At 40.5% G+C, this 14,742-nt stretch overlaps 1 protein-coding gene across 2 annotated transcripts in view; it reads left to right on the forward strand.

Annotated features, from left to right (window-relative positions):
* CSMD1 (CUB and Sushi multiple domains 1) overlaps window positions 1–14,742 on the forward strand; it is a 2,059,737-nt gene that overhangs the window by 1,687,112 nt on the left and 357,883 nt on the right. For both annotated transcript variants that reach the window (XM_078069893.1, XM_078069894.1), the window contains exons 21-22: window positions 394–582; window positions 11,041–11,210. In XM_078069893.1, coding sequence (XP_077926019.1) covers window positions 394–582; window positions 11,041–11,210 — 359 coding nt within the window. The remainder of the gene's footprint in view (window positions 1–393; window positions 583–11,040; window positions 11,211–14,742) is intronic.

Consider the following 14,742-nt stretch of genomic DNA (forward strand, 5'->3'; position numbering starts at 1 on the left):
CTCCGCGGGAAGCCTGCTTCTCCCTCTCCCACTCCCCCTGCTTGTGTTCCCTCTCTCGCTGTGTCTCTCTCTGTCAAATAAATAAATAAAATCTTTAAAAAAAAAAAATAATTCCATACTGTTGAAGTCACAGTCATGAAATGGGTCATCTTATTTTAAGGTTACACCTCTATTAAAATATATATATATATATATATATATAATTCATGCCATTCATCATGAGACACCTTATAGTACAAAGAAAAACAATCCACATAACAGTTACGGAGGAGTTTGAAAAAAAATATATATATAAGGTTTTTTTTTAATAACAGCCATTTTTTATTCTTGCTAAATACTTTTTGAGTATTTACCCAAATTCCCACAAATCTACTCTGTCTCTTCATGTCTCAGAATATGACTTGGAGCCTTGTGATGATCCCGGCGTCCCTGCCTTCAGCCGAAGAATTGGTTTTCACTTCGGAGTCGGGGACTCTCTGACTTTTTCCTGCTTCCCGGGGTATCGCTTAGAAGGTGCAAGCAAGCTTACGTGCCTGGGTGGGGGCCGTCGTGTGTGGAGTGCACCTCTGCCAAGGTGTGTGGGTAGGTGGTCACACGCTTTCATTTCATTCATCCAGTGGGGACAGGGCATGGTGCAGTCAGGACGCAGGGCCGAGTTTGGCAAGGAAGGAGGGCAGGGGGTCCGGGTGGTGGACAGGGGCGGGCGCCCTGCTTCTGGGCTGTATTTACCTTGTGCATAAAGTCAGCCCCTTTCAGCTCTCCAACCTTACGCCTGAAGAAGGGTGAATCTAAAGCATGTGCCAAGCATATTTATGAAGGAAAAATATACACATAACCAAAAATAATCTGGAACAAAAGGAAAGATAAAAGCTGGAAGCCAGCCTGTTCTAACACAACTGTTGGCAATTCTATTGCTTAAAAGCAGTGAGTATCTCCTGGTATGATGATGGTGACAATTGAAAATACTAGTTTTGTTGTTACTTTTCCATTCAACTCTGATTGGATGATTGTGGCACGTTCCTGCAAAGCAGGCCTTGTGGAAATTTCAGTGCTGAGTTAGCTCTCTCAGTGAGTTCTTGAAGAATCAAGAGGTTGTTCCAGAAACAGGAATCTCTAGCAGGTACTGTGGAACCAGGCGCCGTGCTAACACAGTGGGTTTAGGATGCCCGCTCGGTGGGGTTTCATCTCCTGCTCATCTGGGAAGGAGCTACCATAAGGAATGGAGCACAGCCGTGTTGGGCGGGCAGGCCTAGCTAAATACGGGATTCCACCGGCACCTGTGGGGTCTGCTTATCATGCCAGAGATAACGTCTAGCACCTGCCACCTGGCCGTGTTGCTGCATGCGAAGGGCTGACGGTCTGTTCTCTCAAGTTACAGAAAACCGCCTAATGTCATCTGGAGATGATTTGTAGCCCTAGCTCTAAACCTTCAGAGTCACGGGGCGTCTGCGATGCCTCCCATTCTAGTCCTACCAGCTGATACAATAGAGGCAGGTGGCAAAGTTGTGCAAATAAGATTTCATAACCCATACAACTAATGAATTGTTTACTTAGTGAAACCCATTTTTTTTTTCCCATGGCAAAGAATCTCTTCAGTTATCAGCATGGTTTAGGGATGTTATTAATTCAACTGGTAATACCATCTTTCTGTGTTTTAAGGATAGTCCCAGAGTCAGGACTTCATTTACAAAAGATATTACACAAGTAAACATGAATCAAATCATCTTTCTCTCTCACCAGGGCACATGTCTGTCAATGTCTATCATCTTGCTTTCTCCTAAAATAGTGGTTCTCACTTTTTTGGGGTTATGATTTTTATTTGAGATTCGGGTGTCATTTTTGAACACTGTCTCAAGAAAAAGAGATACAGTGTTTTGTACATGATCCTAGGAATTCCTAGAGTTGCCAAGAATCCACGTTCCCCAAAATGACAATTACTGAATAAGATGGTTTAAGATCTGGATGAAACTCCTGTCCCAATGAAATCAAAGCTTTGTTCCACACATGTAACATTAAGTAGTCTATTGATTATCACATTCTGTTCCCTGTTAGTCTGTTTTATATAGATTCATTATCTTTACACTATTACTCTTGTTATTGGAGGTTTTACATTGTTGCCCAAAATATAAAATAAGAATAAACAGTTAATATCCATTGAGCCCTAATGCTGGACGCCACACTGCTCTGAGCTCTTTACACATATTGACTCATTTAATTCCCAGAAATCAATGGGGTAAGCACTGTGCTGTGACTTCCATTGTAGAGATGAGGACACTAAGAGACAAAGGGCCTAGGACCTTTGCCCACCTTCAGGGAGTTCCAGATCAAAACTCAGGGTGCCTGAAAGCAGGCTTCACCCCACTGTCCTGCCTTGGGACCACACATGGGGGCCTGGCTGTGCCCTTCCCAAATTTAGCCTCTTGTATTTTTCCCGGCATTTCCTGGATTTCCTTCCAGCCCATCTAGCTACAAAGTTCCTTGGAATAAGCATGTTACTCATGTCAGCAATCCCCTAGCTGTCCCACAGGTTGTCTGGGACCAGTTCATATTTCTTCTTTCCTCTCAGCCTCCACGTCTGATTGATTAGTTGCTGGTTTTGAAGATTCTGTGTCCCACCTGGTTCTCGAGTCAGGCTCCCCTGACCATTCCGTCTGCCCCAGCCCTGGGAACGCTCTCCCAGGCTCCAGGACGGAGCGCCTGAGGGATCCATCCAAATCCAAGCCCCATCAGCGTCCCCCTTAGGAGAACATAAGTTAACCCCCCATAATATTCAGAACAAGCACTGCTGAGACTCTGTGGTGGCAGCACAAGGCTCATTACTCATGGGGCAGGCTCCCCAGTTCCCTGCACAGCTCACTTCCATCCTGAAGCGTGGGCATGGGAAGCCCATGCAGGCTCATGGTCACCATGGTTCTCTTTCCCTCCGTGTCACTGTCTGCACTGCTCCCTCACCCACCAACGCACATCCTGCTTTCCTGTCAGGCTTACTCTTTCTCATTTTTCTGAACTCCTCTTACTCCTGAGCTGTCTCTCCCTTGTCACCTACTGGCTGAAGGGGGAGCCTCCCTAATCACAGCTCGACTCCATTAAAGTTCCTCCTCGCTTGTCTCCCATTAGGATGACCTTTCTTTACAGGGGGGCTACTTGATCCCCAAAATCCAGCTCTGTGCCTTATTCGAAAGATGCTTGTCAACACTAAAGATTACTTCCCTTCAAACTTCTCTCTTGATCTCAACACTTTGATTCTGTGTCTGTGTTTCTTCTTTTAAAATCACAGAAGTAAGAGTGATTGATCCATAGCCAAAAGTTGCAAATCCATTCCAGAGATCACAAGGGACATTGGAAGAATGTCAACTGAATTTTGTTTTTCCCTAATAAGCATCTCATCTGAAATAGAATTTCTAGTGAACACCTAAATTAAGAACTATTTTTCTCTTCATCAGTTCACTCAAAAATTAAAGAGAAATGATCTTTTTGTTTGCATTTATTCATTTTAGGGCTATTTGCGCCTAATTATTTATTTAAGGTATTGGAAATAATATTATTCTGCACTCCCTGATGCAAAACAAAATGTGCAAGCCCTTTCTTGTGCCACCTTTTGCATTACATTATATGCGTATCATTCAATATATGTCTTTTTTTTACAAGTTAAAAAGGTGTCCATCGGGTTTAAGTAAAAATGGAGGTATACTGGTGATATGCCTAATAGTCATAAATTGGGACAGCTTCAGGTGAGGTTTGATCAAGAACTTGACTTTGTAACTGAGGCCTTGTTATCTCTGTTATCTCTCGTCCTGGGGACTGGCTTTATCCTCAGGCTCCACATGCCCCGGGGAAGCACTGGGCAGCTCCCTGCTCTGCCCAGGGTGCTTCCTCAGACCAGGCTTTCATATCAGCATATAGTGCTTTAATGCCAGCATCATGCTGCCCAGTGAATCAGTTTTCCCAGGGGTTGGCTTCCGTGTGATACCTGGATTACCTCTAATTGGCCCAAATAGAGTCACATGCCTGTTCCTGACGAATCACTAACCAGGACAGTTCTGGTTGTCTTAGGATATTTAGGGGCCAATCTGCATGGGTGTTGAATAATGAGGAAAAGTACATATTTTATGATATTTGTGATATTTTGTAACATCTTCTTGGAAAACAAACGGGCAGAGGAAAGCAGACATAATTCAAATGAGTATCCACTAGAATTCCCTAATCTAATATTGCATCTATGAACACACATTTTTGAACACAGAATTTTCTCAGGCAGATTATGATAAGCCTCTATTTCTACATCAGATTAATTACCAAATAATATCTGCTGAGAGAATTAAAAAAATCAATGAAAGCAAGAGTTATCCTGTTGAATATCTGCATTAATTCTATTTGTTGGACAAAGTATAGTGTCCTTGGATGGAATAAAATGGGGGAAAAAAGTCAACAGTATTTGACTCAACTATATAATGGACTACAAATATTTCAGAGAGGCATAGAAGAACAAAAGAGCTTGTCTGTATTTTGATAAACTAAATTTAACTTTAAATCTTTTGACCAATTCTATCTAAACATTATTTTCCTATGCCAACTGATCTATTGTTTCAATTTCTTTCTTTAATTCTTAGTTTAAAACTTTGAAACAAAATTAAAAACTGAAACTAATCTCTGTTGAGTCTTAAAAGTTAACTCAATAATAGCATTAAATTAAGGAAATAAAGGTTCATAGGATAACAAATTGATTAAAACTAGGATTAGCATTTTATATAATTCTTAAGTATTCTTTGTGAGTAAAAATAATATTGCACATTTTAAATAATATAGGCCATATATGTGTGTGTGTACACACACACATATATGGCCTATATTATTTCATATGTTTATGAGTTCATAGAGTTATTGCCTATATGGCCTATATTATTTCATATGTTTATGAGTTCATAGAGTTTCATATGTTCATATATGAGTTCATATGTTTACAGACTCTAAACAATAAGACCTCATATACATAGTCACATACATATATATGTATATACTGATAGCATTTACTGATTTCATTTTAGGAACCAAAATATTCTTGGTTTAAAGCAGAAAGGAAGTAGGTTTTCTGTCTCCCTTTCATAGTCAAGCTACTTTCAATGTCTGTGCTCTTCAAATAATGCTCTCAAAGCACTTATACATATGCTAATTAATGTAAAATAATCTATTTACAATTTCAGAATGTTCTCAAAGGCCCCACTGCAATTTCCACAAAACTTGCATAACCACCACTAAACACCTCACACCCAGCCACTTTGTTAAGAAAGGTCCCTGTGGCCTGAGAGACCCTGTGCATCCTCACTATTGCTCAGAGTTCTTGAGCAAGGGAACTTGAATCCAGCTTCTTCTGTGTATACAGAGCACAGGGTCAGTGCTGTGGGTGCCGGCTTTCCAGCCTCCAGAGCTGTGAGGGGTTTTTGGTTAAGGTAGCCTGAGCTGAGTAAGTTTGGCTTCACAGGTAGATACTCTTCACAGAAGAATATATGGGAAATCAACTGGCTCCTTTCTATTATGTTAATTTAATTTTAATTAGTTCATTTCCATTACAAAGCTGTAAATGACAATCCGATTTTAATTACATTTTCAGTAGGTTCTTTATAAAAAGAACAAATGATTCATCTTAAGCAAAATTATATCCATTCATCTTAAAGTAATTTTAAAGGGATTATTGAAAGAACCTAAAATTGATACATTTAATTGCTCCGGTAATGGAGATTAACAATAGATATTTTCAATCAAGTTCAAAGAATTTTTGAAATTCCGATGACTTAAATTTTGTAATTTTCTGAGCATTCACTTTTTACTGTTAGTGTCTTATTTTCTTAAATTATTTCCTATGGGATAGCGTCCCAGGGCTTAGTGGACAGAAAGCCACGACATTTTATTTGCTCTGCCATTACTTATTTTGATTTTCCAGTGTGTTGGTCTGGACTAGGAATTCTAGAATTTGCTTTACAAGTCCACCTTTACAGGATTGCACCCTTTCTGTTTTCTCTTAGAGTCTTTAAGATCCATTGCTTTCTCTTAGGCCATTTCCTCTTCCCCGAACACCCTTTGTCAGGACACCCACGGTCCTCCAAACTTTTAGGGACCTCTCACGATGGTTCAGTGAAGCCCACACATTACCCCGGATCTGGTCAAGTCTGTGTGCAGCCAGATTTCCCACAGTTCTCTCAGATGACCCCCTACCTCAGTCATGTCGATGAATCCCATAAATAGCTTGTCTCACACCCAGACTGTCTGTGTGTCCTAGCGCTTCGTCCCCCGCCCGCATCTCTCACCAGACCTTTGGTCTGCCAACCTGCTACAGCACTAAGTTGAGTAGTGAATGAAGGTTCTCAGGATAAAATGGTGAATCATGTTCCACCTTTAAGATGTCATATTTTCTTATTGGTCTTGACATAAAATCAGAGAAAACAGCAACAATCACACATGTTCACTGCAATAGTGTCAACCCAAACACACGTAACTATTTAAACTTGAGGAAAGATGTAAGAGTCATGATTTGAAGGGGGACAATGTAATGACATGATAATCTGCTTGAAAGTCCTTGAAGAATATAAAACAGTACAAGTATATATGAAATAGTAATAGTGCATAGAATATAAATATATAAAACAAAATACTATCTTGAAATAGATTTAAAAAATAATTAAGATACCACGTTTGTATATTTTACTATCAATTTCATACCCTCAGAGAAAAATTCACATGAAAGACCGTCTTTAGGTGCTATATCAAACTACTCTAGAAAAATGAAAGTCTGTCCATGCACATGTAAATGTATTGGCATTTTGATTTAGATTTAGCTACTGATGTATATAAAATAAATGAGTTATTGTTGAATGTTTACTTAGAAATTTTCCTTGTGACTCAGGATGAGAAACAGTTGCTCTGATACAGGGAGATTTTATTTTGCATGGGTAAGGATGAAGTGAAATGCAAGAGTGAGGTGGTTGGTTGTTTCTCTGCCATCTTTTCTGCAGCTGAAGCAACAAACTCGCTTGTCCTCAAAGGGTTACCAGTTACAACTGGCCAAGTAATTCCTCACATCTATTATTTCTATATAGTGCACTTAATAAGCACCATTTATATATCTGCCTTAAAGCAAAATCCTAGCATCCAAATCCTAATAAAAGGGATGTAAAAATGTAAGAGGGGCACCTGGGTGGCTCGGTCGGTTCAGCATCCGACTCTTGATCTCAGCTCAGGTTTTGGTCTCAGGGTCCTGAGTTCAAGCCCTGCATTGGGCTCTGCACCGGGGATGGAGCCTACTTAAAAAAAAAAAAAAAAAAAAAAGATATGCAAAATTACATCTTTAGATTTAATAGCTTTTTTTCTTCTCATGTGTCCAAATGCCAAAGTCTTCTTTCTAGTCCTCTCTTTTTGTTGTATTATGTGAAATAAGTATGCAGTTACTGTCTTAAATGCTAATGTGAAAACAAATATCATCTTCACTTAATTGATGATCTGTTCCAAATAAAAGTCCTTAAAGGTATACTCCCATCTATAGCAAACCCGTACTATCTTAGTTTCATTGTTGTTCATAATTAATAATATTATGAATAATTAACCATGAAATGTTTTCATCATTAGTTAGGCTAAGATAAGAATAAGGCACAATTCCATTCCTAAGTATGGAGAGTTTATATCAAATCAATAATTGATCTGTACCAGTCGTGTGATCTTGGGGAAATCCCTTGGTTTTCAAACTGTTCTGTTTCAGTTTCCTCACCTGTAAAATGGGGTTTATGAACCTGTTAGACAAGGTTACCGTGAAGATTGCATGAGTCCCTGTATGTGAAGAACTTAAAAAAGTGTGTGACACACACTACGATGATTAGAATTCACACATCAGTCTTACCATGATAGATTGTCACCTTTGAAAAATGATATGCCTAACTGAGTCTGTCCGGTTCTCGGTGTGGCAAATCTGTGGAGGGGAAGAGAAGAGTAGAGACGTAGCGATGTGAGGAACAAAGAAAGGAATTCCAACCCCGCTGTCCACAAATGCGGAGCCCCAGATAGCTGGTAGACAGAGCTAGAGCAGGTCCTGCCTTTGGGAAGGAGAAGCACTTCCTTCAGGGGTGAGTGAATCCCAGCCGAGTCGATTCTCCGTGGCTTCGCTTTCCTCGTGGAATGCCCCGTGAAGACAAGCTACGACTTCCCATACGTATTTCCATAGTTACCTGACAGTGGCCAAGCCCTCATTGCACACTTTGGGTTCAAGACTTACCACTGTGTTCAATTAATTACCCCTTCTGCATTCCAACCCTCCCTCCCTCCTCCTGACCTCATTCAGTCAAGAAGGAAGACCACGGCCCCTCCTGATGACCAGATGGTGGCCAGAGGGGGGGCCAGGACCCTCATTATCCCTTTCACCTCCAGCCACCCTCCGGGGAGGTCTGACTCAGGACTGCCTGCGTTTATAGAGGATGCGCAATGCACACTGTCAGCTAAAGGACTTGATAGATTCGAATGCATGCTAAACCCAAATACACACAACCAGTAGTTACAGCCATAAAAAATACTTCTTCAAATGTTTTCCTTAGACTAAAAATAATCTATTTGCCACTATGTCAGTATTTTTCCGTCTTCCACTACAAGACTTTTTTTTTTCAAATTTATTTATTTATTTTTTTTTTTTTAAAGATTTTATTTATTTATTTGAGAGAGAGAGAATGAGAGACAGAGGGCATGAGAGGGGGGAGGGTCAGAGGGAGAAGCAGACCCCCCGCTGAGCAGGGAGCCTGATGCGGGACTCGATCCCGGGACTCCAGGATCACGACCTGAGCCGAAGGCAGTGGCTTAACCAACTGAGCCACCCAGGCGCCCTTTTTTTCAAATTTATAAAGTAATGGATAAAAGGACTTAAATTTGATTTTTGAATGGTTCATTTTATTGATCACTGTCAAATTCAATTTTAAATAAAAACTCCTGATTTATGTGTGACTAGGTTTTATATTCCAGTTATCAGAATTCCCTTGAGTTTCTTTTTTTAATTCCTTTTAAGTCTGATATGTTGAACAAGCTTGACCCCCACCCCGCCCCCACTGTTCCATCCACAGAGCAACCAAAGGGATACTCTGCTTTGCTGTTTTGATGTTCTTCCCATTTATTTTGGCTCTTATGTTAAAAAAAAATCTTACTCGTTTAAGAAAGAAAAAAAAGGCAAAAAATATACAACAAGGCCCATGTATTATTACTATTTCCCAAGGGGATTACTGACCTAAAATGCTTGTTGAATTTAACTTATAAAGCCAAATGTCTGCGAAACTCCTGGGCGACTCATGTTAAGCATCCGACTCTTGATCTGGCCTCAGGTCTTGATCTCAGGGTCCTGAGTTAAAGCCCTGCGTTGGGCTCTGTGCTGGGCATGAAGCCTACTTAAAAAACAAAAACAAAAACAAAAAAAAACAGGACTGCTCACTGTTCAAAGACCACCAAGGCACAGTTCTGAGATTGAACACCCACCCATACATGCAGCATGAGAGATACACCACATACTTTTCTCCCCATATTTTTTTTCTTTTCTTAAAAATATTTTTAAAAGATTATTATAATTAAAATATATATAATTACATATAAATATAATAATATAAATATGTCTATAGTTTTAAAAAATATTATGAAACCCAATTTCCATTGTGTTGGGTCACCATTCTGCCCCGCTGCCCAGAAAAGCCTTTATGTCTTCAGTTAAGGAGAGATAAAGGACAGGTGAGGAGCCCAAGTTCTTGTGTGTTTTCTCTGTACCCTTCTTTGTGGGGACTTTATAAGGTCCAAGTGCATAAATCCATGGGAGCTGATCTTAAAACTCTAGCAATTTCCTTCTGGCAAGCAGACTAGGGAATCATGGCTAGAGGTGTAGCTGATTGTACTAATCGTTAGAGGAGGATGGAGATGTCAGAGAAAATCACAACCATGAAAATGGGCACGCACACGATGTCTGCCCAAGTTACAGAACACCGCACAAAATGAGCGCTGTGAGCTCCTCTCACTGCCTCACCTCCACTACATATGTCCTTTTCACTGATTATGCCGAGCACGCAGTTGTAATTATTAACTTGACCATTGTTCTTCATACTCATTTTGTTGAATTTTTAAAAATCACTTCACTTGGCACACAGTGTGGCCAATAAATTATTTGGTGCCGAATCCCATGGAGCTCTCTTATCTCACACACACACACGCACACACATACACACGCGCGCGCGCATGCACGACATCTCCATTATTTGATGATAATTTTGGACTGATTGGATTTTAAAGCTCAAGTCTTTCAGCTAAACTGTTCACTTTCGAGGTGAGCAGAGAGGTTAAGTGACTTTCTCTGAGTTGACAGAAAATGGAGAGCTATATTTATTTTTTTTACCTTGATTAAAGCTGCTTTTATGCAAATTTGGATCTAGTAGTGAATGACCCTCTGCTTTCCTCAGGAGAAGGGGAGGAGAAGCTAACATGTACGTCCACTGAATGCTCTTTTGTCCTGAGACATAATGCAGATGGACTCAGTGCTGTGACAAAGGACTGAGCTGAGGAGTGATTTTCTGTATTGTTAGGTCCCCTTTCCATGTGTTGAGGTTGATGTCACAAAATACGAACGTAAGGAAATTACTTCCGTACAACAGAGCCATCACACTGGAATTGGTGGGGACGTTTTATGAGGTAGAAATGATAGTGGGGAGGGATGGGTATGACTGCCCTATAACACAGCAAGTGGGCTCAGGCAGAGCGATTTTATTCTAGATCTCTCTGTGGGATAGCAGGCTGCTTCCGTGGAGTAAGAAGTATTCTAGGAAAAGAAACAAGAAATCTTGAAAATGGACCAGTGGAGGCTATTTCTTGTCCAGTTAGTAAACAGTTAAAAACAAAAGTCACAAATCTATAAAAACAATATATTAACGACAAACATACATTGAGAGAGGAGAGGGCTATCATGATGGTAGAGTTGTTATGTGTTAAAATCAGTAATTCCACTTTTGAATTCTTTCTTTTTTTATGTCCTATTTATTTTAGCTGAATGTGGGGCAAGTGTCAAAGGAAATGAAGGAACGTTGCTGTCTCCAAATTTCCCATCAAATTATGATAATAACCATGAGTGCATCTATAAAATAGAAACGGAAGCCGGCAAGGGGATTCATCTCGGGGCTCGAAGCTTCCAGCTTTTGGAAGGGGACATTCTAAAGGTAAGAAGAATCTTCTTGAATGAGACTCCATCTCTTCTCTAGGAACACATGAAATAGCTATCCATATATACACGTAGAGATTAATATATCTTTAGAGATACACAATTTTTCCAGCTTATTTACCCAGTTGGTTTGTGAAGGTGTTCCTGAGTGTCCTCAGGGGAGGCTTTGATCTATCTTAGTCTGTAATCCTGGACCTCACATTTGTTAGTTGTGTATCTTGGGCATGTGATTTGCTACTTGAGGTTTAGCTTCTTTATGTGTAAAACATATGATGACACCAACTTTGGAGGATGTTTTGAGGTAGTGTCCTGCTGGTGGATGTTTCTGGGATTATGCGGAGCACCCAGTTGTAATTATTAAAGCTGGTGGGGCCCCCGAAGCAACACTTTCTATAGTCATTCTCAATTTCTAAATGTGGTCATGACATCCAAAGCTAGAGGATTTTGATGTGATAGTGGAAGCAAGCTCAGCCACTGTCCCTAGACCACAAAGCAGGGCTCAGGTGGAGAAGCCAAACCAGGATAAGACAGAATTTTAGTGGACGAGTCTAAGCTGTGTTCACAGGACTCAGGGATATGCCTGGAATGGGACCAGAAGCAAGGGTTCTGTGCATTATATGATACAAAGTACCAGAGCCTCAGGAGAATGCTCTGGGGAGCAGGACCCAGCCCATCACCCACATTGTAGATGGATGCCAGGAACAAAAGGCAGGAGAAATGGATTCTGGGAACTTTCAGGTCTTGACTTGATCTATGAAATCCCAGCTCTAACTAGAAGTGCCCCATAGTTCCTAAAGCTTCTAATATAGTTCCCACCTCTTCTGTATTTCTTTGAATAAACTGGAGCCCTTCCAGGGTCTGGGGCCAGGGAGGGGGCATTTGTAGAGCAAGGGCATGCAAAGAGGGGCATCGGACCAATGCCAGACACTACCCAATCTATCTCCCTGCTCGGTCCAGTGAGGAGCGAGCAACTGGTCCAGTTTACACAGCCCAGGTGTGGCAGGAGAGAGACACATCTCGCTGCTCATTCCTTTGTGAAGTTCTCAGGTTTTCCACTTACATTTACCTCTCCTCAGAGTCAGGAGCGTCCACACACCTTAAGCTGTGAGCATTAGGAACAGGTGCAAAGAGCCAGCCTATAGGGAAACATCAATAACCCCGTTTGTCATCCATTTGCATCATGGCTAAAGAGGGTCCCTCCAGGACCTCACCTGACCTCATCAGCTGTTTGGCACCCACTCAAGAGGTGTTTAAAGCCTCGGTGCCTTACTGCCTCCTAAGCCCAGCTCAACTGTTTCAATGTCATTGTTAAGAAGAGAAGCTTTGTTCTAGTTGTTCTTTTCTTGTAATCCTCTTTCAAAAGCTCATGCTGACATCATGAAGCTCTGTAATTAAGAAGTGATTTTCAGGCAGGAAACTAGTACATTCTCACCGATCTAAAAAAAATTTAAACTTGCGTCGTAAGTAAACATTTTCTGAGTTCTTTGATAACCTCAAATTTAGCAGTCAGTAAGCCTTTAGAGAAAACTTTTAGGTAACAATTAACTATACTTGGTGCAGGTGAGTGATTTAGAGACACTGCATAAAATGTACATTGGTAAATATTATTGCCATGGAAGGAAGCGAATAATGTTCATTCATGATTACTGCAGCTTAAAGTTGTTGATGATAAGAAAAAGCAAAAACAAAAACCTGCTTTACCCCATTTAATTGCAGAGAAACTGCCAATCATCTGAAATGCCTAAGTGTTGTGCAAGCATATGTTTTATTGAATATGCTAATAAATATCTCAGTGTTTAAAACATTTCAAGTGGGATTATCTTATTTTTTAGCTTTAAATGCTATTCACATTGCTCCTTCATACATAGTATGATCCAATAAGAAAGACCAAAATTTTATAGAAATACTTCCATGCACAAAAATGTGATGTTCTCTTGCTTCATATGGAAAAAAATCATGGAAGAGAAATATGCGTGTTATACACAAACAATGAATCATGGAACACTGCGTCAAAACCTAATGATGTACCGTATGGTGACTAACATAACATAATAAAATAAAGAGGAATATATAATGGAAAGCAAAGTTAATTTGGGATGTTCTGGGTATAGCTGCTGTCAAACTGGGAAGACTCCCCCGTATATCCAGCCCTGCTGCTCCGGGACCCGGCGTGATGTCTCCTAATCTGTGATCATCTGCTAACTGGACTATTCCACTCTAAGCGTATGGCATTGATTAAATACCAAACCCTGAGAAGCGTTTGTGATGTAAACAATTACAGCCTTGTATTAACATGTGACTCAAGGAGCATTTTTCTAATACCTAAAAGGAACCAGGAGCATTTAGACCAGGGTATGTACATGACAGACAATATGCCGAACTCACATGACTTGTTTCTAATTTAATTGGAATTAAAAATCAAGTCTCCTGACTTCCAGTATTATCTGGGTTGTCATTTGTGATCCATGCAAAACTTGAATCCCGATTTTCAACTTGAGGAAGCTGAGAAAATGATGCTCCATGTAGAGGGTGACTTGCTCATCCTGACATTTCCCCTGCTAAGCGCAGTGCTCATTGCTGATGATGTCAACAAATACGACAGAATTTTTTAGTGGTTGTGGTTTGGAGGATACTGGGAGCTGGCTGCAGTCTGAATGATCTTTTTGACCTGTGGGAAGCTCCCAGTCAAGGCCAGCAGAGGTGACTCTGGACAATGCTGCAGAACTCTAAGGATTGAGTGTCCATGAGTGTTTACTTGCTCGAATGCTCCTCATCTCTGTGGGTTCTGTGGCTTACAGAGAATTGTGTGGTGTGTGGAGTGACATGAGACCTTTTCAGGAAGGCCTGGACAATTTCTTTCTGAGCCAGATTCCTCTGGGTTTAAAACTCATTAGAGTCTGGGTGTCACAGACCTCACCATGTCTGACGAATCCACATGTTAAGCCAAGCGATGATTTTTCCAACGGTTGCCAGTGGCTGGAGGAATTGTAGGGCATCTGACTCCACTATCCTAGCATCTGCTTGTTTAATTGGAAATAAATAAAATAATGATTTATAAAATCGATTTTTCTAAATGTGTTTTCTTCTTTTAGGATTCTGTATATATGTGTAAGTCTGTTGAGCAAGGAATATGGTCTATACATGTATTAGAAGGGAGTTAAGAGAAGAGAAGTAAGAATTAATCCATGTGAGAAGGAAAATAGTGGGGAACTAAACAAACATTGGAGGAGTCTACTGAGGACTTCCATGTCCTTTATTTAGTTAAGATTTTTTTATCAAGAAAAACTGGATGTTTTCCAATATAATACATATTGATTCTATCTTCCAAGAATCCCTTATCTGTACCAATGTGGTTTCTTGCTATGAACCATTGCAATAGTTCAAAGAGGCAAACAGATTAACCATTCCCCCTCTGCGTTCTATTCTTGATAGTTTCCTAGGGGTGTTGGGGAGCCTCAGCACTGAATCCTTCCCGAACGCAAACACGGTCTATTCTGGCCTTAGCAGAAAGCACACACGCCCATGCCCTA

This window comes from Halichoerus grypus, chromosome 3 (assembly GCF_964656455.1).
Source record: "Halichoerus grypus chromosome 3, mHalGry1.hap1.1, whole genome shotgun sequence".
Taxonomy (NCBI): domain Eukaryota; kingdom Metazoa; phylum Chordata; class Mammalia; order Carnivora; family Phocidae; genus Halichoerus; species Halichoerus grypus.